Below are 25,315 nucleotides of genomic sequence, written 5' to 3'. Positions count from 1 at the left end.
TGGAATGATATGTAATTTCCACTGACAATATACAGGGGGTGCCATTTAAAAATGACAGCCACAGGGCTTTCAAATGTACGAACCTTTTTTATACATCGTTGGGAAGGTACTTTGATGTTATACAAAGCAATTTTTTCATTATTTTGTCAAATGAGCTATATATTGCTATATATTATATTCGATAACTTGGGACACATAATGTCATTTCTAAAATGTGTTTTCAGTGGTTTTTAATTTTCTTAGTGTTTTGAAGAATCATTGAAATCATAAGCAGAATTAAGAAATTTTGTATCATTGATCTGCACGGGATCAAGTTCAGTGGATTCGCTATCTTCAAGTCTGAAATTTTGTTTTATATTTCAGCCGTATATTCTAGATATAATAATAACAAAAATAAATAATGGTTTCGATGAGAAAAGCAAAGTATATTGAATGATTTATTTTCAATTAATTTCATAAACAAGAACAATAATGAATTCTAACAATTCTAATCTACGAGGAGTTGTAGGTAGGAACGTTGTTTGAGAGTCTTTATGAAACTTGATTGAGCTGTGCTCTGCTTGAGCTTAATACTCTATTAATTCAATCAATATTTCTTTTTCGTCGTCACCGGAACTATCATTTTCTGACTCTTTGGCTTTATTTGGTATATTTGGCTTCTCATTGGAATTAAACTGTTTGATTGGACCCTCATTGGAATACATATAATATTCGAGATCTATGAGCCTATCTTTCAGATTTGGAGACTCTAACTCTGGGGAATTCCCTCTTTCATTTCTGAAAAAAATCTTTTGCTATGAAGATGTCACGTTAAACTGTCCAAACATAAATTCATCTGGTGTGTTTGGTCATTTTTTTTTTTGGTAGAAAGTGGTGAGTAACCAACCAGGTGAAGTCATGGTTTCATTATTATTTTCAAATAAAATAAAAAGTAGCAAATATTAGAAGAATTTACGTTTTCGGATGATGAAAAATCTTTTTCCAGGGAATACCGATAAAATTCAATTTTTTAAATAGCTTAACTTTCCTTAAAGAGTCTGAATTAAGCCAGATGTAGTGAAACACCCTTAAGATATAGTTCTCGTCAGTCCAAAGATTAGTTTTTTATAATGAGAAAAATAAATAGTAAAATAGTAGCGCAAAATTTCATTTCGAAAATGATTAAAAAACAATTATGATAAAATTGAGTATTATCAGGGTTATCTTCATGAGGAAAATTGAATAAAGCTACATATAAGTGGTCCAACAATGTTATACGTATACAAGTAAACATAATGGTCATTTCCAAAATGATTTTTCAGTCGTTTTTAATTTTTTCAATATTGCGAAGAATCAGAGGATTCAGAGATATAAAATTTTGATTAATTGATCTGATGGGATTCTTGTTCAAGGGATTCGCATTTTATAAGTCTGAATTTATTCAAACATTTTTCAGCCGTATATTTAACGTATTATAACAATAAAATAAATAAAACATGCGATTAGAAAAGTAGAGTAGAAACAAGAAAAATTATATCCCTCTAAACTGCCGAAACAAAGCTTCATCTGGTGTATATGGTAGTTCTTTTTTTATAGAAAGTGGTGGGTATAGTAATTTTCTTGATGAAGTCATGTTTTTATTAACACAAATACCAAATATTATTATATTCATTTATATTTCGAATTGTGATGAATTTCATCCTATCGAAAACAGATAAAATTAAATTTTTCAAAGACTTAAACTTTCCTTAAAAAAAGTCTTAATTTAGACTGATGTAGTGAAACATTTTGTAGAATGTATTTGTCAGCCCAGATATTAGGTTATGATGAGAAGAATACACACTTTCCGTAGGGCAAAACTTTATTGTAAAAATAAATGAAAAAAAGGAATAACAAAATTTAGTTTTTTTATGAGAAAGTTTGAAAAAGTTGCATAAAAGTGCTCCATCAGTATCACGTGTATGTATACGAGTAATCATAATGGTCAATTCCAAAACTAGTTTTCGGTGGTTCTTGTTGTTTCAGGAATTCGTCAGATTCTTCTGAGGAATCATAGACAAAATTATCGTAATCTAGATGTCTTGGTACATTGAGCTGCACGGGTTCAAGTTCAGGGGATTCGCCTCTTTCAACTCTGAAATTTTTTAATTATTTCAGCAGTATATTTTACATATTATAATAGCATAAACATATAATTTTTTCTATGAGAAAAGAAGAGTACATTGAATGATTTATTATTTAACTTCTTGTAAACAGGAACAATCGTATACTCAAGTATATATTTACGAACGTTTCTTGGGTTCGTGAAATTTTGATATCTCAGAACCTGTCAGTCAGTTTTTATCGAAATTTTGTGTTCAACGAGATTAATCCATAAAACCATATCATATTATCTTTCGAAGTATTCGATTTTTTGCAGGACAGGTGAAAGAATTGACAAGATGCAAGGAGGATGGATGTCAAGGACATGACATGTAGACACGTATTTTTAAAACATTTGTAAATTTCAATGAAATTCTAGATGTAATATGCGCCATTATGAAATTTATAGATAAAATCCAGGAGAAACCAAACACTTGGTTGTAGAATAACGGTTTGAAGGTTTTTGAGAAATTTGAAGAAAAATAACATGAATGGTAAGCATTTGAAAAAGTACGCAGAGTGATCCCTCAATACTTTTTTAATTTTTTGTACTGGATACCTCGGTTTTTATGTTTTCAATTCACAAAATTAATATGAGTACTTTTGTCAAAAGGCAGAAAAATTTTTGCTTTCGAATTATGGACCACTTTTTGCACATATTATACCTATCATACTACTCGCAATAGATTTGGTCTCTTAACGATTAAAATGCTGCGTCATGTTAAGGTCGATTCACACACATCAGTCACCGTTTCCAAACAAAACCGCAGCCGGCTAGTCTCAGTCAGAAAAGAGACTATATTCACATCTACCCGTCAGGTTATTTTGACTGTATTCAGTAATTTTATTCTACTGTGTTTAGCAATATTTTGGTGTGGCGGTTTCGGAAAACGACCTGACTGTCATAGCATTAATTTTGTATGACATAAAAAGAAAAAGAAATGGGTTCACGCAGCATGGAAAAAAAAGAATATAAGGAGAGTTATTTAAAGAATTGATCAACGACGAAACGAAGTTTTTTCAGTATTGCAGAATGATACTGCACAATATACTTGAATTGCATACATGTGAGATTTGAAAAATTCGTTATTTTAGGAAACATTCATTATTCTTGGTGACTTACACTTCATGGAACTGACGGACGGAAGTGACTGACTGATGGGTGTGAATTAGTGATGGGACGAGTCGTATAAATCTTAACTCGATCTACTCGAGTTGAATCGATGGCCAACTCGATTTGAAAGTCGAGTTGACTCGAGTCGGCCGCATCCGGGCCCAACTCGAAATACTCGATGCGTTCACCGCACCGAGTGAAGGCTCATCGCGTCGACTTCGACTGCCGCCGTCGACCGAGTTGAACTCGGTTCATTCGAGTTCAGTTCGGTGAAGGCAGGTTTAACTCGGCGTCCCAACAACACAATGATTGATTCGATTTACGACGTATAGTCGTAACTCGTGAGATCGAACCCAACTCGGGCCAGCCACAGCTCGAGTTGCAACGGGAACGAACGGGGATTCACGATTTACCGAATCGTATGGTTTCTTCCGAGTTGACTCGAATAAACGCAAAGATAAATCGAACTGTCTCGTTGAGATTGCAAATCGAGTTAATCGAGTTGAACAGCTCGAGTTGCCCATCGCTAGTGTGAATCTACGTTTGGTCTAACCGCACTTACAAAATGTTGAGAAAACCGTTCGAAAAGTCAGGAAACCTGATTACTATTTGTACTTTGAATAAAGCCGAGTAAATCATTTGTTCTGTATATATTTAATAATACACAGAGTGTTTATGAATGATTGTAAGATCATACTGACATTCAAAATATTTTCGATTAACTGATTTTGGGATTTGGGAACAATTTTGAATTAAAAGAACCTACATATTTTATGAATGTCACTTTAGAAAGGTTCTCAAATAGAAAAGTTACAGCAATCATTGTAAAAGACACTATATTTTGGTAAGGCAGCAATGCTCATGTATTGTTCAACTACGCTCTGTAGCTCATAAAAAATTGGACTTTCACCAGATATATGGAATTAGATATGCTGTTTTGATGAGGAAAGCAAATTTTATTCAATGATTTATTATTCAATCAAAGTTATAAACCAAAACAATTATTTATTCCAGAAATTATCGACATTATGATTTGGAAACGAGTATGTAGATTGCTTGGGCTTATTCAGGTATTTTTTGGTAGCTGAGTCTGTTCTGGATGGGTTTAGTAGTAGTCGTCTTCACATTCGTCTGATTCAGTATTATTATTTTTGTTTGGCTCCTCATTGGAATACAAATAATTTGTGATATCTATGAATCTAGCATTTACTTTTGGAGAATCAAGTTCTAGGGAATCCCCCCTTTCATGTCTGAAAAAAATCTCATGCTTCAGAAATTTCGGTCTATGAGAAAAAGCCTACAAAGATTATTTCCATAATTATAATCACCTAATTGATAACCTTATTACAATTAACCTACTGTTGAGATTCAAATGAAGCGACACTACTCTCGACATTTTTCACTGTTAACATTTTGAAATGTCTAGTATCGAAAAAAATTAGAGTCTTCTATTTGCTCTAGGTTTGTCGCAGCTTCCCTAATCTATTTTGAAAGGTTAAAATCGAAGAATTTATCTTTGAATATCTTATGGGGGAAAATCCAGGCTATAAAATAATATTATGGAAACACGTATGTAACGTACATGTTTCAAAAGTTAGGGCACATACAATTCAAAAGTAGAACATGGTATGACAGCAATTCTTCTGAGCATGTCCAAAAATTTTTGTAATCAACATTTTTATTTTGAATGAACCATTGTGTAGAATTTGGAGTGTTTTTCACATTTCATTTTTATACGTTACAAATTTTAAAAGATGTGTGAAAAAATGTTTTTTCGAACAATTCTGGAGATTTATTATTAAACAATAATAACCAAGAAATAAAATTTATATAGTGAGTGTTCGTTTCACATGTGTAATGCAAAGTGACAAAGGTAGTCATGAAGGATCACAAGGCATGACATATCGAACTGACCGTTGATTTGATGTAACCATGAGTAGAACGAAAATCGAATTGATGAACTCAAAGATATGGAAAAGACTGATCTACTGAAAAATGTGAATGCGATGATGATATGATATAGGTAATCATTAATGTATAATTTCCAGCAAAAAGACACTCAACTTTCAAATTGAAATCCTGAACAATTAAAAATCGTGAAATATTCTGTGACAAAGGGTGACAAGAAATAGGTCCTATATATTAGGCAAATTTCACTTACGCATCCATAGTGAGTTTTGATTTCAGCTCCTTGATCAATTGTTCAAAGTTTGCTTCCACATCTATTTTTGGATATTTTTTAACCTTACGATTTCCTGTACCGAAAATAGGACCCAAAATCGGTAAGGAACCTGCGATACCTTTTTTCGTAGTGAGCTTTTCTGTTGTTGTTTCTATTGCATTCTGTAACTTTAATCTTTTTAGATCGCATTGATCCAGCCAATCTTTCTCCTGAAAGAACATAGAATGTCAATAATAGTTGGTCTTTGGAATTTCAAAGGAATATATTTTTAATAGATTGTCATTGATCAATTTCCATTGTTACTATTGTTCCGATTTTATTTAAATTTTTTTGAATACAGAAAATTGATTTTCTATTTAGAATATTTAGTTTAGGCATTTCTTTGATTAAGTTTCACACAGCTTAAAGTTTAATACGTAAATCGAACCTTTGATCAATTCACGTTTCAAAAATCAGCAAAAATTAAGTGCAGATATATGTAAAAAATTAATCTTAGTAGGTGATTTTTTATTGCTTTTAAAGGAGTTATATTGATTTGTGGGAAGTATGATTCTAGTGATACCATAAGGTACATAATTCTCATCAAATAAAGAGTAAGAAATTAAATATTGTCAGAATAATAAACCAACATCAGCAAACTACTAACCAACAAAAAAATAAAAGCAACTTACTATGGGATCAGGTGGCATTGCATCGGCATAAAAAATTGAATCTAAGACTAACGATAAGTTAATTATCAAACAGAATTTCATTTTTTCACTTCACCTACGCACTAATCGACTGACAAAATATTATGGAAAACTTTGTTTCAGTTAAGATATTAAATATCTGCAGATCGATTCAATAGGAAATCGACTGTGACGCAGAAGTAGCAAAACAAGTTGAAGAAATTCTATTATTTGTGGAAATCAGGAAATGAAGAATAATTAATTTATTGAATTGTTAACTTAATCAATACGTAGACCATGAGTAAACGATGAATTTTCAATTTCGAGCACTCATTGAACTTAGAATCGAATGCGGTCAATTACATTCCTGCTGGAAATGAATTCACAGATTCAAAGAGACTACGAAAACATTCGGTTATCTGTTTCGACTTCGAATGGCGATAATAAGGACATTTTGAATATTTGTTTACCAGTTGCTTTCAAAATTAATTTTATTATAATTTTTTTCAGAAACTAGCTTGAATGATAAATAATAATAGTGAACCCAAGAATAAAAACAATATATTTAAACGATAATTTGTCATTAAAAAGAAATTACGAGTATTTTCTAAAATAGAGATCATATCAAACGATAATTGTAGCCGTTACATGATTTCTTTTTTTTAAATCTATTCAGAGTCACTATATTTGTTGTCTTTAAGATTCAGAAAATATGAATGTAAAACTGTTGAGGATAGAAAATTGTGTAAAGAAATAGTTATAGTTGTATAGCGAGTTTAAAAATTATCATTATACAGTTTACATAACATCAGAATAGCAAAGGTATCAAATAAATCAGACAAAAACAGAGTGATGTTCTTGATTCATTCATTCCGAAATGAAGAATTTCATTCAATGGAGGAATATGGGATGAACATTTCCTCGTTTGAAAACTTCCTTTAGTTCTGTGAGCATGATAAGTCTGATTAGAGAACCACTTATCATTTAAAATAGGATAATGATGTGGCTAACCACATAAGGAAAAAACTATAACAACCATCATAAAGATAACTAAACAAAGAAAGAATAATCGCAAAGCTTCTGTTAAATCAATCTGCGTCTCCGTATTTGGTTGTCTTTTTCAGGAATTCATGAAACTCATATGAATTTTCCCCAAATTGTACAGTATTTAAAAGTGTCTAATTTGATAATCAATAGGTAACAGCAAGTTTTGAGGATAATGATAGTTTTTAATTCAGGGTTCTAATCTTTTCAGATTTTGCTTCGGTGTCAATCGAATCTAAATGAAAATGGATAATACGTACAGAGGAAGGCTTTCGAGTGAAAGAAATTTTAAGTTTCCGATTTCGGAATTTTCGCACGCAAAATGCATTTTAAGACATTCCCAAGAACTCTGGGTTCTTTTCTATATTCAATATTCTGGGTGAGGCATTTAACTTGAGACAGTATATTATCTCAAAAACTTTGTTATTTAGAAAAAAAATGTTCCAATCAAAAGCTTTTAGGTAACGAAGGGGAAACAAAATGAACATACTTATTTCGTTTCAACCTTGATCTTGACTTCAAGGTTATTTCAAGGTCAACTTGATTTTTTCAAATGAAAAGGTATAGTTTTCAGTGCATATTCTTATTGTTCATGAAAAATATATTAACATTATTTGAAACTTTTTTCATTTGATTTCAAAATAATGAACTAAATATTGCTGAAACGGTTCAGAATCATTTATTGGAAGAATGGAAAAATGTATCGAAGTCCAAGGTTATCATTTTGAATAGTTACTGAAAGAATATGAAATTAATGATAAAATTCATCTCGGGGGTTCCACAAGGGCCTATTTTGGGACCTCTTCTATTCATATTCTTCTATTCTATTATTTGTAGATGACGTCTGATATTATAAGTTCGCTGGAATTAATTTTTGAGGATGATTTGAAAATTTTCATGGAAATTGAAAGTTCTGTGATTGCTTGACTTTGAAGAATGCAGCTGTGAGAGTAGTGTACTTAGAACGAAATATCACTAAAAGTTTCGAAGTTTTTAATTAACGAACACTTATGGCCAGTTGCACCATTTACCTGAACATTGATTTAAATTTAAACATCGATTAATTTCTGATTTCTCTTAAGAAATCAGAGAGTAATCAATGTTTAAATTTTTAATCAATGTTTAGGCGAATGGTGCAACTGGCCCTAAATACACTTCATTGGTTTTTCAATTGTCTCAATTTTTCTGAATATAGTGGGAATGATTCATTTTTACTTCGGAAATAGGCTTCAACCGCTGTAAGTAAGTTCATAAGTACTAAATTTCTTTTCCTGCATCATTCTTTCGAGGTTTGTAAATAAACTAATTACTAAAGCCTAGATCTGATAAAAAAGTTCGATGGTCAAGCAGTTGAAAGCTCAAATCGTCCAATTAGGTCATGGTTTTAATCGATTCCTGACAAGAAGCATTATCTTGGTGGAGGAAATTTTTTTCTTCTGCTTTTCTAAATATTTTTTTATAATTCCTGCCAGTCCATCGATGCAACAACGTTATGTAATACAGTCAATTTAATTCCCGGTCCCTTGAATAACAATCGATGAATTGAAAGAAATCAGTGTTTTGGTTCCCTCTGTCATTTAAAAACTTAAGAAGCTGTGGAATCTTGTTCATCCACACTCTTCAATTTAGAGTCAGAGCACTCAAGCACTATATAATTCGTCCCTCACTTCTGCTAATCGTTTCTTTTTGCACTGACTTGTCCTAAATGGGTTTGAGCAGTCTTTCTTATAGAATTGGTTCAACCAAAAACTTTTTTTCGAATCTTCGGAACAAAAATGCGTGGAAGGAAGTACCTTGTTAGATAGTTTATTGGGCTATTTCCATCATCTGTGCGGTTAGATGTTTCTGATGTTTCGGCAAGCATTAGCCTGCCGTCTTCAGGGCGGTGGTCCTGAGAAGGACCGATTGTTTGGTTCTGAGAAGAACCGTTTGCCAAAATTGCTCTTGTCTGGACTTGTATACGCACCATACTTTTTTCAAGTTCGTATGAGGGTATCGGGGTTTGAACTCTAGTCGTTCAGTAATTCATCAAAATATAAAACTCGTTGCAATACATTTGTCAAACAAACAAAAAATGTAGCGTAACTTAACTTCAATATCTTGGTAAGGCTTAACTCTATGTTTCGTAATTTTGACATGCATCTTTTGAAGCTCGGTACCTAAAAACAAGAAAATAAATTGGTATGGCATTTTTGGTGTCATATGTGCGCCAGGTATGGGACATTGAATGACGTGGTATGAGTTGCAGGGGCATCAATAAAGCTCAAAAAGTGTATTAAACAATTTTAATATTCATTATAATCATGATATATAAAGTGTTGTTTGTCAATAGCAGAATATAAAGAACATATTGAAGTTTAAATTATTTGTTTTTGGACTGAATTTCGCACATCGATGAAACCTCATATGTGACAGTACTTTTTATTTGTGGTGATTATTATAATAAGGATTATGAGGTTCATTAAACATTGCAAAAGCATGATACCTACTGTTCCAAAACATTTCAAAATTATTTATATTCAATATAATTTGTATGTACATAGTGTTGTTTCGATAGCAGAACTTAAAGAAAATATAAAAGACATAATTCTTTTATACTCCCAATGTTTCAATATAGTCCTTATAAGATTCATAAGAAGTGAACCATCGCCAATACCGAGCTTCCAGTTCTGCAGAGTTCTCCTCCTCCCTAACTCTTCTGAAAAATAAGAATGATATAGCTTTTGAATTATGTATATATCTCTATATTCTGAATTCAAAAAATATTTTTCTAAGAAGAAAACAAATTGCGATATCAATTTTTGATGATAAAATTCAATTGTTGTCTTGAACATAACATTTTATTTCCAGTTGAATGAAAAGAACAAAGAAAAATTTTAAAATTAATCTTCACAATCTGCTATTAAACTATAAAGTATACTTTACATTCAGCTGAATAGTTCCTAAAATTGTATGCTTACAATTCATATTCCAGGATGAATAAATTTACCTAATTCTCGAGGTGAAGCAATTCAGGAAATCCCGAAAAAACAAGTTTTTTCTTATATATGTGTTTTGGTTTATCATTTCACATGAAATTTGGTATGAAAATCAATTGCATTACCTTCTAGCTTAAGGATACAGTCCATGGATTTTTGAAGCGAAATATCCAGGACACAAAATTTCAAAAATTCAAACCACACATAAACATGAAATTGAGACCAGGTATATCAAACGAATACGAATTGTTATCGTAAAGTCCTAGTTTCAGAGTAATGAATTTTCAAATATTTAATTCCACCGTTCCCAACACCACAGCCTTCTGCATCCATTGTAAAGTGTTGTCTGGAAGTTGGAGCTTGGCCAGGTGTTTCGTGGTGTTAACGTGCACGAGTCCATTACTGCTGATGACTAGAGGAAATATTCTCACCTGTTTTTCAAGTTTCCACAATGTTTTGAGTTCTCTTGCTAATTCTGAGTATTTGACGATTTTGCTGTCATAAGCTTGTGCCAAGTTGTGATCAAGTGGCACCGTGGCATATATACAGGATGCAGAAGGCCGTAATATTGGCAACCGTCAGCATAATACGACAAGTACTCTTTCCACACTAATCAGTCGAATTGTTCTTGGCGCTTTTGCCCGAGTAATCCGAGAGGAATACATTTTGTGTGAAATGAAAAAAAAAAAAAATATATATATATATTTTGTTTCTTATGAAAAGCTATATCTCTGCAGTAGCTAATTTTATTGATTGGAGATATTTCATAAGGAAATAATGAACTACAGTGTAAATTTCTAGTATTTGCATTGAGGATACTTACGAATTCGAATCTTCTAAAAGCTTTTCTCTTAATATTCCAAGTATATCTTTCTCATTAGCCATTGGTCTAAAACGGAAACCTTTCTTTTTACTCAACCATGGTAAGCCCTTCTTCTTTGTTGTTGTTGTATAAGGAATGGAAGTAGCAGAGGGTATTTCAGGAGGCATTTCTTTCATTCTATTGATGTCACATCGATCAAGCCAATTTTTCTCCTGAAATGTAGTGGTAAAAGTGTGAAGTAGAGATTACCAATGCTAGTCTCTCATTATTTTAACAAATTCATAAAAACTTTTTTGCAATCAGGCAAATACTTTATAAGACTCAACTGTCAATTTTTGATATGAAATATTTGCATTTCATTTTAAACGTTATCTTTTTCTTGTAGGTAAATTTAACACCTGTATAGCTCAGAAGAGGTTTAGAACATATGTCAGAAGGATCTTTTAATTTTAAAAGTAGCATCTTATCTGAAACACTATGTACAATACGGATAATCTTACCTTCACGAATCACCCTAGCAACAATAAAATTTTCAGTATAAGACAGGATATTAAAATATCACTAGGCTAGTAAAGTAAATTAAATGGACTGAAATTGAAATTTGGTAATTTTTTTAAGAACAGTTGAGAGCTCGGTTGTGAGTGCTGACGAAATCATGATTGATGTAGTGATCTCAAAACAACCTATTCTTGTCGTACTACAGAGAGTAAAAATAAGGATTTCCTTGAAAATATAAAAATATTATTCGTTATAGGTTTATATCTTCAAAGATACATATTTAGCCAGAGTGTGTATATTGTGGTACTCCACCATTCTAGTACTTCTACTTTAATTCGTTCTTATGAATAGAAGTAAATGAAAATAGAAATTTAAAAAAATATTTATGATGATTTTATGATATGCCCATAAAAACGAGCTGTCTCATAAAAATTTCTGTTATGATATAATAAGGGAGAAAATTGTTATTACTTCTGACATTCATAATTTATTATTATTTGAAAATGCATTAGGTAGATTCTCAATCTCAACTGCAAAATGAAAGTATGTACTTACATCAGAATTACATATTGATGAGAGTGAAAAAATTAGAAACAAAGTTGATATGAGGAGGAGAGACATAACTAAACTGGACTGCAGGAATCAGGAAATATGAAGTTCGAACTTTTTTTGATACTAAAAATAATACAAAGAAAACAGTATTTTATATTCTGATAGATAAAGAAATAATTATCGTCTTTCAATTCTAGAACTGTTTTTTTTACGTGACCAATTAATCATCAAGTTGCGTATCCATTCTGAGCTTTGATTGAAGCATCTCGATGAATTTGTTCTTACTTCGTACCGACCATTATATTTGAGACGTTATCAACCTTATGTTTGTCTTCTTTGGAAAGTGAATAAAAAATCGGTATACCTATTTGGTATACGAAATCTAGGATAGTTAGTATCTATTGAAGTGGGTATTTCTGTTGTTGCTGGTTCTGAGTTTGAATGTATTGAATGTTCCAGCCAATATTTGTCCTGAAAGAACATGGAATGTCATTACTAGTGTTTTTTTTTTAAATTACAGTTTGAACAAGAACAAGAATGTTCGTTGTTGGCTCTTTTGTTCCAGTGTCAATTAAATATTTTTACAATGAGGAATCTTAGAACAGTTTCAGTCACATCTATGAAATGTTAGGATTTGCGTCAAAATCTTAATTTGAAAATCAATTGCTTGTCAACTTCTAGCGGTTATCTGTATACCTCAATTAATTTTTTTAAATCGAATTCAACACTGTCTATGTGAATCCAATATATTTGAATTATCGTCGCTAGAGACTTGACTGAAGAAATAATAATAATAATTATAATGTTTCCAATGTTTTTTTTTTTATCATAAAGGATCGAACTATTACTGACGATCGATGCCGTTATGGGTGTCCAACGAATGAGACAATCCAGCATATCACGGGAGGATGCCAAATGTTAGCAGGAAATGAATATAAAGAAAGACACGATGCAGTAGGAAAGATACTACACCAAGAAATAGCAATTAAATTAACACTAATTCATTCTGAAAAAGTGCCATACTACAAATACCGACCGGAAACCATCCTGGAAATTGAACGCTATAAACTGTACTGGGATCATACAGTTTTGACTGATAAAACAGTCCCTCACAACAGGCCAGATATACTGCTTGTTGATAAACATCAAAAGGCAGCAATACTCATCGACGTAGCAATACCTAATAACAACAACATGCGTCAAAAAGAGGTCGAAAAAATTTCAAAATATAGGGACCTCGAATTCCAGATAAAGCGCCAGTGGGCAATGATATCAACGAGAACTATTCCAATTATCATCTCAACAACAGGAATACTACCCAAAAATCTGAGGAGAAATATCAAGCAACTAGGACTTAGTGAGTATATATGTAATATAATGCAAAAAGCTGTTCTTTTAGGTACTACAAGGACCTAGGATGCGAAGGACAGGTCCAAGGTCGCGTGTAAAAGGACCAGATGTTCGACGAGAACCAGAGGGACCACAAGGACCGGACACGACCGAGCTCTAGCCTTCTGATATTTAAAATATCTGGGATTGAGTGTTCCTCTTAGCGAGGAGTGAGAAGCCGACGGCGAGGAGAAAGCCTACGCGTATAGGCAAAAGTCGGGATTATAATGTTTGAATACTTTTGTATTGCAACGAACAAAAAATGAAGCGTAACTAAACTTCAATATCTCGATTAGGACTAACTCTATATTTCGTAATTTTGACATGCATCTTTTGAAGCTTGGTACCTAAAAACAAGAAAACAAATTGGTATGGCTTTCTTGGTGTCATATGTGCGCCAGGTACGGGACATTGAATGACGTGGAATGAGTTGCAGGGGCATCAATAAGGATCGAAATGTTTATTGAAAATTTTTAATATTCATTATAATTTTTATGTATAAATTGTTGTTTTTCAATAGCAGAATATGAAGAAAATATGGAAGACTAAATACTTTGGATTATTTATTTATTTTCCAAATTAGATATGGAACCTCATATGTGAGAGTACTTTTGAAGTGATATATTTTTACGAACATGATTATTATGAGGATTATCAGTTGAAGAAAACGTTGCAGGAAATGAGTGTAATTCAAAAACCCTTTTTTCAAAATTCTTTATATTCATAATAATTTGTATTTGCAAAGTGTTGTTTCAAGAGTAGAATATGTAGACAACATAAACGACTCATTACTTTGGATAATCTGATTTATGAGATTCGTATGGTGGGATTCCTTCATGGTTCTGATATTCATAATCATAGTTATAGTCACGAAAAGCCCTCGCATCATTAGTCCAAGGATCCAGTTCTTCAGACAAACCCCTACCTCTTCTGGAACATAAAAATGATACAGGTATTGAAATATGTGTATAACTCTATATTCTAAATTGAATAAACATTTTCAAGACGAAAACAAATTGCGATATAAATTTTTGTGGAATAAAATTGAATAATAGTCTTCATAGCATTACATTATCTAAAATTCAATACCTGAATATTGAGACAATGAATGTAATAATACTAGAGGTGTGAGTAAAAAACTTATGTTCTTTTTCAAAATTTAACACCCTCTATCACGAAATCAAAGCTTGTTAGGGTATATGTTTATATGAACTTTTTTTTCATGAAAAGAGTTGATCTGTCCGACGCCAAAGTTATTGAATTATATTATCAGCCTGTATAATAATGAAGGACTTTTGTTTTGGTTTATTATTTTCACATGAAATTTGGTATAGAAGTCAATTGCATTACCTTCTAGCTTAAGAATACAATCCATGAACTTTTTAATTCAGAAAAAAAAATAACAAAATTAATTTCTCGTAAATTTACCAACACATAAACACGAATTTGAAATCATCTATGTCTACGATGCCTCTGCATATAATTTGTTCACCGTAAAGTCATAGTTTCGGAGTTATGAATTTTTGAATAACCTTTGAACCTTTATGTTCATCATAATCTCATTGTTTCTTATGAAAAGCTGTAACTGTGCGGTAAGCTACTAGACTTTTAGAGCGGAGGACTGGAGCTCATTCTTATGATTCGAGATATTTTATGAAGAAGTTATAATTTCAAAATATTCGATGTAGGTTTCAATTCAAGCTTTGAGGATACTTACAACTCACCCATCAGCTTTTCTTTTAATATTTCAAAAATTTCTTTCTCATGAGCCATTGGTCTAAGAGGAAAACCTTTGTCTTTCCACCACCAGAATATGCCCTTCTTCTTTGTTGTTGTTGTATAAGGAAGGGAAGTAGCAGAGGGTATTTCAGGAGGCCTTTCCTTTAATCTATTGATGTCACATCGATCAAGCCAATTCTTCTCCTAGAATGCAGTGGAATAAATGTAAAGCCCTTTGTAATAACCTACTATTCTAGTATTCTTACGTTAAATCGTATATATGAAAATAGAAAATCAGAAATATTCACGATGCGAAATATGTCCATAAAAAAACGAGCTGTTTCATGAAATTTTCTGTTATAATGTTATGAGAAAAAAATTGATATGACTGATTATTCTATGAAAATGCATTAGGTAGCTCCTCAACTGCAAATGAAACTACTTACATCAGGATTACATTTTGATGATAGAGGAAAAAATAGGATCAAAGTTGATATGATGATAAGAGACATAAATGAAATGGACCGCATGATAGGAAATATGAGGTTCGAACTTTTCTTGATACTGAAAATAATAGAAAGAAAACAGTATTATATATTCTCATAGATCAAGAAAGAATTATCGTCTTTTAATCTGGGAAATGATTGTTTTACGTGACCAATTAATCATCAAAATGCGTATTCATTCTGAGATTTGATTGAAGCATATCGATTAATTTGTTTGTGTATTACGATCACTATACACTCTGTCGGTAAGTCGGTAAAGTATGGAACGAATTCATTTTTAGCTTAACAGACCATTTTGAGAAATAATCCTGAAACATATCGATTTTTGATTGTAATTTACCGAATTTTAAAATAATAATCTAATATACAGGGTGAATTACTTTCGAGTAATGACGACACCGTCATTTTGTTTAAATGAAACATCCCCATTTGGTTTCAATTTTCCGATTACTCTAGCTGAGCTGATTCCAAAAATGTATCAGAAATTGATTCAAATTGGTACAGGGTGGACAAAAATACAATAGTTTTGTGTGTGCTCATAAAGTAACGCCGCGAAACATACTTCATTAGTTAAATTAACAGTATTATCAAAAATACTTATTGCCTAGCGGCAATTGGTTTGAATGTAACACCCTGTAGTTTGTTACATTTTTAGATTAATAAAAATGAGCTGTTTACAAACATGCTTGGTAGTTTTGGTCTAGCAGACAGAATATGAAAGAAATAATTTCTTATCAATTTAAAAAAAACATAGTACTCTAGTTTTTCGTGAAATGTCATCATTTGTTTAGTAATTTATTGGTGTTCTATCACAGTTTAGTACTACAATATTTTTGATATTTGTGAATGTTTTAATTATTGCTTAGATTTAATTTATTATTTTTGTCCACCCTGTACCAATTGGAATCAACATCTGATACATTTTTGGAAACCGCTCAGCTAGAGTAATCGGAAAATTGAGGCAAAAGGGGGTGTTCAAAAAAAAAAATGACGGTGACGTCATTAATCGAAAGTAATTCACCCTGTATATTAGATCATTATTTTAAAATACGGTAAATCAAAATAAAAAATCAACGTGTTTCGAGATTATTTCTTAAAATGGTCTGGTTAGCTGAAAATGAATTTGTGCCATACTTTACGGACACAGTGTATTTGAAACATTAGTAACCTTTTGTCATTCTCATTCGGAATTTGATTTCAAAATGGGTATATCGGTTGGAGTCTGGGATAGTTTTTATTGAAGTGGGTATTTCTGTTGTTGCTGGTTCTAAATTTGAATGTAATCTCTTTAATCGCAGTGCTCCAGCCAATCTTTGTTCTGAACATGGAATGTCATTACTAGTAGTTGATTTTTTTAATAGCAGTTTGAACAAGAACAGGAGTTTTCGTTATGTTCCCCTTTTAGTCAAGTCTACATTTTACTAGGTAAATTGTTATCGCATGATCGGAAAATTTTTCGTTTTTTATTATTACTCACAGAAATTGTTAGGTTTAACTTGCAAAATTCTGGAATAATCTTCGGAATGAACAACCCTCATTCAGTTTGAAACTTTTTTAATAGTTTATATAAAACTGTTTTATAATTTTTTTTTTTAATTTAATGATGGAAATAAAATGTAGATATAAGTTTATTATGTATTGCATTCAACCTCTTAAAATATCGAATAGAAGCGTGACACAAATCTTTGATAAGCTAATACCTTCTATTTCTCCGACTGAAATATCTATACTGAAAATTTTGATTCGATTTCACCTAAATACTTTTATGCGGTCCATAGACCTACAATAATATTGCACAAATAGATACTCATTCATATCCATTCATAACTCATACTATGGTTTTATCTTCATTTCAGAGTTTTTGTTTTTTTTTTCAATAAGTAATCTTCAAACATTTATAATTCTTATCTATAATATGTTGGGATTTGGGTCGATATGACGATATCATAGTTTCGAAATAAATCACTTGTTCACTTCTGATAAATTTCTGTGTACCTCCCTCAATTGGTTTTTTTATAATTTGAATTTGGCAATGTTCAATAAGAATCTCAATACATTTGAATTAGGTTTGCTAGAGACTTCAGAAAAAAAATATTGCCTAAATTTCACTCAGAGATGAAACCTCGTATTTGAGTGTATTTTTCGGATGATATATTATAATGTGTGAGATACTAAGTCTTACTAGTGAAACAGTTTTTCTCAAAAATTCGACTTTATTCGTGAAAATAGTCACCTTCAAAAGTGATACATTCACTCTAATGCTTCTCTGTTTTCATTTAATCAATAACTTTTTCGCAGAAAGATTCATTATTGCTACCGGAATAGCAACCTTCAATATCTCGATAAGAAACTAATTGTATGTTATGTTATGTCTGAACTTTGACACACATCTTTCGAAGCCTGGTTCTAATAAGAAAAAAAAATTGTATGGCATCCGTGGAGTCATATATGCGTCAGGTCTGCGATTGAATGACGTTATATAAGTTGCATAGGCATCGATATTGTTCAAAAAGTATTGAAAATTTTTTATAGTCCTTATTATTTTTGAGTACAAAGTGTTGTTTCATAAGAAAAAGATGAAGAATATATAGATGACTAAATTAAATATTTATTGACCAAATTCAGCACAGATTTGAAATCTCATAATGGGAGAGTTCTATTAAAAAAAAAATTTCAAAATTATTTATATTCATTATCATTTGTATGTACAAAGTGTTATTTCGGTACTAGAATATATAGACAATATGAAAGACTCATTTCTTTGGATAATCTGATTTATCGAATCCGAGTGGTGGAATTCCTCCATAGTACTGATAGTAATAATCATATTCACTGTCAAGAAAAGCCCTCGCATCATTTGTCCAAGGATCCATTTCTTCAGACTCACCCCTAAACTTACTGGAAATTAAGAATATTGTACTGAAATATTTCATTAATAAATATATATTTTTTGTTACTAGCTAGAATTACGTTTCTATTGATGATTAAAATATTTGATGATATGGGTTTCATTATATGACTTTCTACTCGTTTGGTGAGACTGAAAGCCCTTTTAACCTCCAAAAGAACTTTTTCAGAAGCAACTTAATTATAATAATCAATATAATTATAATCATTCAGTGCCCAACATTGGGACTGCGCTTCTTTCTGAACAGTTTGGAAATGTGTTAAACAACAAATATGCATGAGGTTTTGGTGAATTTTTGTATTATTCGAGTAAAATAAAGTTTTTACCACCTAATGAACGTTAACAAAAATATTGATTTTATTTTTCAAAGGCCTTCTGATTCAATGAGTCAAATATGAAATGAATTGAAGATAGCTATGACTTGTGAGCAAACTGAATGAATTAAAACATGAAATATCAGGTCCTCGTTCAATATTACAGATTTTAGACAATGAAGATACGTACGAGTCAGATATCAGCTTTTGTTTCAATGATTCGAATATTTCTTTTTCATGAGCCATTGGTCTAAAACCAACATTTTTCTGGCTTTTCCACCACCAAAAAAATCCCCCTTTCTTCGTTGTTGTTTCGGGAATGGGAGCTGTAGTTTTTACAGCAGCACATCTTTCCTTTAATTTAATGAGGTCACAATGATTAAGCCAATCTCTCTCCTGAAATGACATTTAATGATGTAAAAAAAAAAGTATAGCAGGAACTAAACTACAATATGTGAAGAAAATCGACACCTAAGTGAAATGGTCTTAATTCAGAATATAATCAGACCTCGTGATATACAAAATTGAAATAGAAGTTGAAAAAATTAATGATTAATAACCAAAGTTGTTTCCTTCCAGACTGCACATCGTGCTGAAACCCTTCAATGGGTAATCAACCTATTTTGAAAAACAAAATTAGTTGCCACACTGTCATAAAAGTGTCATGGTAATTTATTTGAAATAAAAATAGAATACTTCAGAATTTATTTATTTATTGTTTTGGTAACAAGCTGTCTAAGGAATTGAGTTATCTTTGAACATTTTCATTTGGTTGCATCCTTCTAAGGGAATGGAGTTATCTTTGAACATTTTCATTTGGTTGCATCCTGTACCTCCGCAGGAAAACAGCTTTGTAAAAAAATGCATGTGAAAGTGTCATTATTTTATTTTTTGGTTGAATATCCAGTCGTTATTTGAACCAGTAATTCGAATCCTAAAATTAATTTCTGCCGAACAAATTTTTCATTACCAGTATGTTTGTATTCATAAAAGTGCAATTACATTGAGAAAGGTTAATTTTTCTGGATTCGAACATGTAGGTATACATTTTTTACTCAAAATTAAATTGGGAATGAGACAAATGCCTGTTTTTTCTGATTTTAAGGGCGGCGAAAAAAATAGGGGAGTGGAGGTTTCATGATGCCCTTCTTGTACGCCACTGGTGGCAACTGAGAATGTGATTTTTTCAAATTAAGCACCTATTGAACACAAACATTCTTATGAATTCAATTGAAAGATTTTTTTATTCAATTATTGATTTATTTTAATTTTTCATATTCAACACTCTGTATCTCTGCAACGAAAGATATTTGAGAAAAGAAATATTGAAAAGTTGTATTCACTTTTCAAAGTTTCAATTTGGCATCATAGTTTCGGAGCTTTTGAGTTAATTTCATTTCATATTGTACCGTAATAAAATAAAGTAACTTCACTGAACTTGAACTCAGAATTTCAAAAAACATTGAAAAAATATTGAAAGCTTCAAAGAAATCATAACGGAAACTCTCATAGCTCTCAGTATCCTGATATTTTATCTAATCATTATGAAAAAGTACTCACTTCGGGATTATATTCTGAAGATAGTGGAAACAAGATAAATAAAGTTGGTATGAGAAGGAACATAATTGAAACTGAATCAAGACCTATCAATTTCAAAACTAATTCAATATTGAAAATAATATAACAAAAATTTATATTCATGTATCTACTAGCTTAGATCGAGAAATATTTATCGTTTTTGAATCTCGGAAGAGATTGCTTTACGTGATAGATTAATCATCAAGGTTTTGCGTATTTTCTGTAGGATACCGAATTATTTTGATAAAGGCAAGACGCGTTGTTCATTCTTTCACGTAGTTCACCGTCATAAATACTTTTTTCATCTGATCTGTAAAGATAAATTCACAGCTCGAACCATGAATAACTATTCGAAAAATACCTGCAGTAATTTGTTCTTATTTTGATTTGGTGAGTAGTAATTACTTTCAACGAAATATTGAAAAGATGAAATCTTTTTTAGTTTTTCAGATTCCTTTTCTGTGTGAATACTTTGTCAATTTTTAAAGTATTTATCTATAAGAATATGCAGAAGGCTTTGATATTCTTCCACGAGTTCCAATAAAGAAAGAAAGAGTCTGCGAATGAACGATTGTTAGAATAAGCCAGTACAAGTATTATACATTAATTTCAATTTCTCCAACTGTCAAAAAGAGGTCGAAAAAATTTCAAAATATAGGGACCTCGAATTCCAGATAAAGCGCCAGTGGGGAATTATATCAACAAGAACTATTCCAATTATCATCTCAACAACAGGAATAGTACCCAAAAATCTCAGGAGAAATATCAAGCAACTAGGACTAGGAACAGTACCCAAAAATCTCAGGAGAAATATCAAGCAACTAGGACTTAGTGAGTATATATGTAATATAATGCAAAAAGCTGTTCTTTTAGGTACTGCAACGACGGTGAGAAAATTCCTAGGAAGGGAAGGACAGGTCCAAGGATCGCGTGTAAGAGGACCAGAAGTTCGACGAGAACCAGAGGGACTACAAGGACCGGACACGACCGAGCTCTACCCTTCTGATATTTTAAATATCTGGGATTGAGTGAATGTTCCTCTTAGCGAGGAGTGAGAGGCCGACGGCGAGGAGAAATCCTACTCGTATAGGCAAAAGTCGGGATTATAATGTTTGAATACTTTTGTATTGCAACAAACAAAAAATGTAGCGTAACTAAACTTCAATATCTCGATTAGGACTATTTCTATATTCCGTAATTTTGACATGCATCTTTTGAAGCTTTTTACCTAAAAACAAGAAAACAAATTGGTATGGCATTCTTGGTGTCATATGTGCGCCAGGTATGGGACATTCAATGACATGGAATGAGTTGCAGGGGCATCAATAAAGATCGAAATGTTTATTGAAAAGTTTTAAAATTCATTATAATTTTTATGTATAAATTGTTGTTTTTCAATAGCAGGATATGAAGAAAATATGGAGGACTAAATACTTTGGATTATTTATTTATTTTCCAAATTAGATATGGAACCTCATATGTGAGAGTACTTTTGAAGTGATATATTTTTACGAACATGATTATTATGAGGATTATCAGTTGAAGAAAACGTTGCAGGAAATGAGTGTAATTCAAAAACCCTTTTTTCAAAATTCTTTATATCCATAATAATTTGTATTTGCAAAGTGTTGTTTCAAGAGTAACGACTCATTACTTTGGATAATCTGATTTATGAGATTCTTATGGAGGGATTCCTTCATGGTTCTGATATTCATAATCATAGTTATAGTCAAGAAAAGCCCTCGCATCATTAGTCCAAGGATCCAGTTCTTCAGACAAACCGTTACCTTTTCTGGAACATAAGAATGATACAGGTATTGAAATAGGTGTATAACTCTATATTCTAAATTGAATAAACATTTTCAAGACGAAAACAAATTGCGATATAAATTTTTGTGAAATAAAATTGAATAATAGTCTTCATAGCATTACATTATCTAAAATTCAATACCTGCATATTGAAACAATGAATGTAATAATACTAGAGGTGTGAGTAAAAAACTTATGTTCTTTTTCAAAATTTAACACCCTCTATCACGAAATCAAAGCTTGTTAGGGTATATATTTATATGAACTTATTTTTCATGAAAAGAGTTGATCTATCCGACGCCAAAGTTATTAAATTATATTATCAGCCTGTATAATAATGGAGGACTTTTGTTTTGGTTTATTATTTTCACATAAAATTTGGTATAGAAGTCAATTGCATTACCTTCTAGCTTAAGAATACAATCCATGAACTTTTTAATTCAGAAAAAAATAATAACAAAATTCATTTCTCGTGAATTTACCAACACATAAACACGAAATTGAAATCATCTATATCTACGATGCCTCTGCATATAATTTGTTCACCGTAAAGTCCTAGTTTCTGAGTTATGAATTTTTGAATAACCCTTGAACCTTTATGTTCATCATAATCTCATTGTTTCTTATGAAAATCTGTAGCTGTGCGGTAAGCTACTAGACTTTCAGAGCGGAGGACTGGAACTCATTTTTATGATTCGAGATATTTTATGAAGAAGTTATAATTTCAAAATATTCGATGTAGGTTTCAATTCAAGCTTTGAGGATACTTACAACTCACCCATCAGCTTTTCTTTTAATATTTCAAAAATTTCTTTTTCATGAGCCATTGGTCTAAGAGGAAAACCTTTGTCTTTCCACCACCAGAATATGCCCTTCTTCTTTGTTGTTGTATAAGGAATGGAAGTAGCAGAGGCTATTTCAGGAGGCCTTTCCTTTAATCTATTGATGTCACATCGATCAAGCCAATCTTTTCCCTAGAATGGAGTGGAATAAATGTAAAGCCCTTTGTAATAACCTACTATTCTAGTATTCTTTCGTTAAATCGTATATATGAAAATCAGAAATATTCACGATGCGAAATATGTCCATAAAAAAACGAGCTGTTTCATGAAATTTTCTGTTATAATGTTATGAGAAAAAAATTGATATGACTGATTATTGTATGAAAATGCATTAGGTAGCTCCTCAACTGCAAATGAAAGTACTTACATCAGGATTACATCTTAATGATAGAGGAAAAAATAGGAACAAAGTTGATATGATGAGAAGAGACATAAATGAAATGGACCGCATGATAGGAAATATGAGGTTCACACTTTTTTTGATACTGAAAATAATAGAAAGAAAAGGGTATTATATATTCTCATAGATCAAGAAAGAATTATCGTCTTTTAATCTGGGAAATGATTGTTTTACGTGACCAATTAATCATCAAGTTGCGTATTCATTCTGAGATTTGATTGAAGCATATCGATTAATTTGTTCATACGTACGTTATATTACGATCACTATACACTTTGTCGGTAAAGTATGGAACGAATTCATTTTTAGCTTAACAGACCATTTTGAGACATAATCCTGAAACATATCGATTTTTGATTGTAATTTACCGTATTTTAAAATAATAATCTAATATACAGGCTGAATTACTTTCGAGTAATGACGACCCGTCATTTTGTTTGAATGAAACATCCCCATTTGGTTTCGATTTTCCGATTACTCTAGCTGAGCTGATTCCAAAAATGTATCAGAAGTTGATTCCAATTGGTACAGGGTGGACAAAAATACAATAGTTTTATGTGTGCTCATAAAGTAACGCCGCGAAACATTCTCCATTAGTTAAATTAACAATATTATCAAAAACACTTATTGTCTAGCGGCAATTGGTTTGAATGTAACACCCTGTAGTTTGTTACATTTTTAGATTAATAAAAATGAGCTGTTTGCAAACATGTAGTTGTGGTCTAGCAGACAGAATATGAAAGAAATAATTTCTTATCAATTTAAAAAAAACATAGTCGTCTAGTTTTTCGTGAAATGTCATTATTTGTTTAGTAATTTATTGGTGTTCAATTACAGTTTAGTACTACAATATTTTTGATATTTGTGAATGTTTTAATTATTGCTTAGATTTAATTTATTATTTTTGTCCACTCTGTACCAATTGGAATCAACATCTGATACATTTTTGGAAACCGCTCAGCTAGAGTAATCGGAAAATTGAGACAAAAGGGGGTGTTCAAAAAAAAAAAAATGACGGTGACGTCATTAATCGAAAGTAATTCACCCTGTATATTAGATTATTATTTTAAAATACGGTAAATCAAAATAAAAAATCAACGTGTTTCAAGATTATTTCTTAAAATGGTCTGGTTAGCTGAAAATGAATTTGTGCCATACTTTACGGACACAGTGTATTTGAAACATTAGTAACCTTTTGTCATTCTCATTTGGAATTTGATTTCAAAATGGGTATATCGGTTGGAGTCTGGGATAGTTTTTATTGAAGTGGGTATTTCTGTTGTTGCTGGTTCTAAATTTGAATGTAATCTCTTTAATCGCAGTGCTCCAGCCAATCTTTGTTCTGAACATGGAATGTCATTACTAGTAGTTGATTTTTTTAATAGCAGTTTGAACAAGAACAGGAGTTTTCGTTATTTTCCCCTTTTAGTCAAGTCTACATTTTACTAGGTAAATTGTTATCGCATGATCGGAAAAATTTTCGTTTTTTATTATTACTCACAGAAATTGTTAAGTTTAACTTGAGAAATTCTGGAATAATATTCGGAATGAACAACCCTCATTCAGTTTGAAACTTTTCTAATAGTTTATATAAAACTGCTTTATATATTTTTTTTAATTTACTGACGGAAATAAAATGTAGATATAAGTTTATTATATATTGCATTCAACCTCTTAAAATATCGAATAGAAGCGTGACACAAATCTTTGATAAGCTAATACCTACTATTTCTTCGACTGTAATATCTATACTGAAAATTTTGATTGGATTTCACCTAAATACTTTTATGCGGTCCATAGACCTACAATAATATTGCACAAATAGGTATTCATTCATATCCATTCATAACTCATACTATGGTTTTATCTT

General features: G+C 31.4%; 4 protein-coding genes across 8 annotated transcripts; all 4 read right to left on the bottom strand.

The window, feature by feature from the left end:
* Positions 1 to 424: 424 nt before the first annotated feature.
* LOC123675197 lies at positions 425 to 6,474 on the bottom strand. Of its 3 annotated transcripts, none has more exons than XM_045610512.1 (3): positions 6,089 to 6,474; positions 5,397 to 5,626; positions 425 to 777 (listed from the first exon to the last, which is right to left on the bottom strand). In XM_045610512.1, the coding sequence occupies exons 1-3, from the start codon at positions 6,167 to 6,169 to the stop codon at positions 567 to 569; spliced, it is 522 nt and encodes a 173-aa protein (XP_045466468.1). In that variant the 5' UTR covers positions 6,170 to 6,474; the 3' UTR covers positions 425 to 566. The 3 variants fall into 3 exon arrangements, with proteins under 3 accessions (XP_045466468.1, XP_045466469.1, XP_045466470.1); XM_045610513.1 differs by lacking the exon at positions 425 to 777 and adding an exon at positions 1,823 to 2,113 and having other exon boundaries at positions 6,089 to 6,268; XM_045610514.1 differs by lacking the exon at positions 425 to 777 and adding an exon at positions 4,190 to 4,485 and having other exon boundaries at positions 6,089 to 6,418.
* Positions 6,475 to 9,400: 2,926 nt separating this feature from the next.
* LOC123675789 lies at positions 9,401 to 12,118 on the bottom strand. Its single transcript, XM_045611308.1, has 3 exons — positions 11,984 to 12,118; positions 10,931 to 11,142; positions 9,401 to 9,827 (listed from the first exon to the last, which is right to left on the bottom strand). Exons 1-3 carry the CDS (start codon positions 12,047 to 12,049, stop codon positions 9,722 to 9,724), a joined length of 384 nt encoding a protein of 127 aa, XP_045467264.1. The 5' UTR covers positions 12,050 to 12,118; the 3' UTR covers positions 9,401 to 9,721.
* A 1,765-nt stretch (positions 12,119 to 13,883) lies between these two features.
* Positions 13,884 to 23,517, bottom strand: LOC123675522. 3 transcript variants are annotated; one of them, XM_045610886.1, is made up of 3 exons: positions 23,413 to 23,517; positions 15,094 to 15,292; positions 13,884 to 14,299 (listed from the first exon to the last, which is right to left on the bottom strand). In XM_045610886.1, exons 1-3 carry the CDS (start codon positions 23,494 to 23,496, stop codon positions 14,091 to 14,093), a joined length of 492 nt encoding a protein of 163 aa, XP_045466842.1. In that variant the 5' UTR covers positions 23,497 to 23,517; the 3' UTR covers positions 13,884 to 14,090. The 3 variants fall into 3 exon arrangements, with proteins under 3 accessions (XP_045466842.1, XP_045466841.1, XP_045466843.1); XM_045610885.1 differs by lacking the exon at positions 23,413 to 23,517 and adding an exon at positions 15,535 to 15,664; XM_045610887.1 differs by lacking the exon at positions 23,413 to 23,517 and adding an exon at positions 15,535 to 15,664 and having other exon boundaries at positions 13,897 to 14,299; positions 15,087 to 15,292.
* Positions 18,266 to 20,505, bottom strand: LOC123675524. Its single transcript, XM_045610889.1, has 3 exons — positions 20,377 to 20,505; positions 19,007 to 19,212; positions 18,266 to 18,492 (listed from the first exon to the last, which is right to left on the bottom strand). Exons 1-3 carry the CDS (start codon positions 20,437 to 20,439, stop codon positions 18,348 to 18,350), a joined length of 414 nt encoding a protein of 137 aa, XP_045466845.1. The 5' UTR covers positions 20,440 to 20,505; the 3' UTR covers positions 18,266 to 18,347.
* Positions 23,518 to 25,315: the final 1,798 nt, after the last annotated feature.

The sequence above is a fragment of the Harmonia axyridis genome, chromosome 3 (genome assembly GCF_914767665.1).
Source record: "Harmonia axyridis chromosome 3, icHarAxyr1.1, whole genome shotgun sequence".
NCBI lineage: Eukaryota > Metazoa > Arthropoda > Insecta > Coleoptera > Coccinellidae > Harmonia > Harmonia axyridis.
Note: the sequence above shows the minus strand (reverse complement) of the source record. Positions and strands in the feature narration are given on the sequence as shown.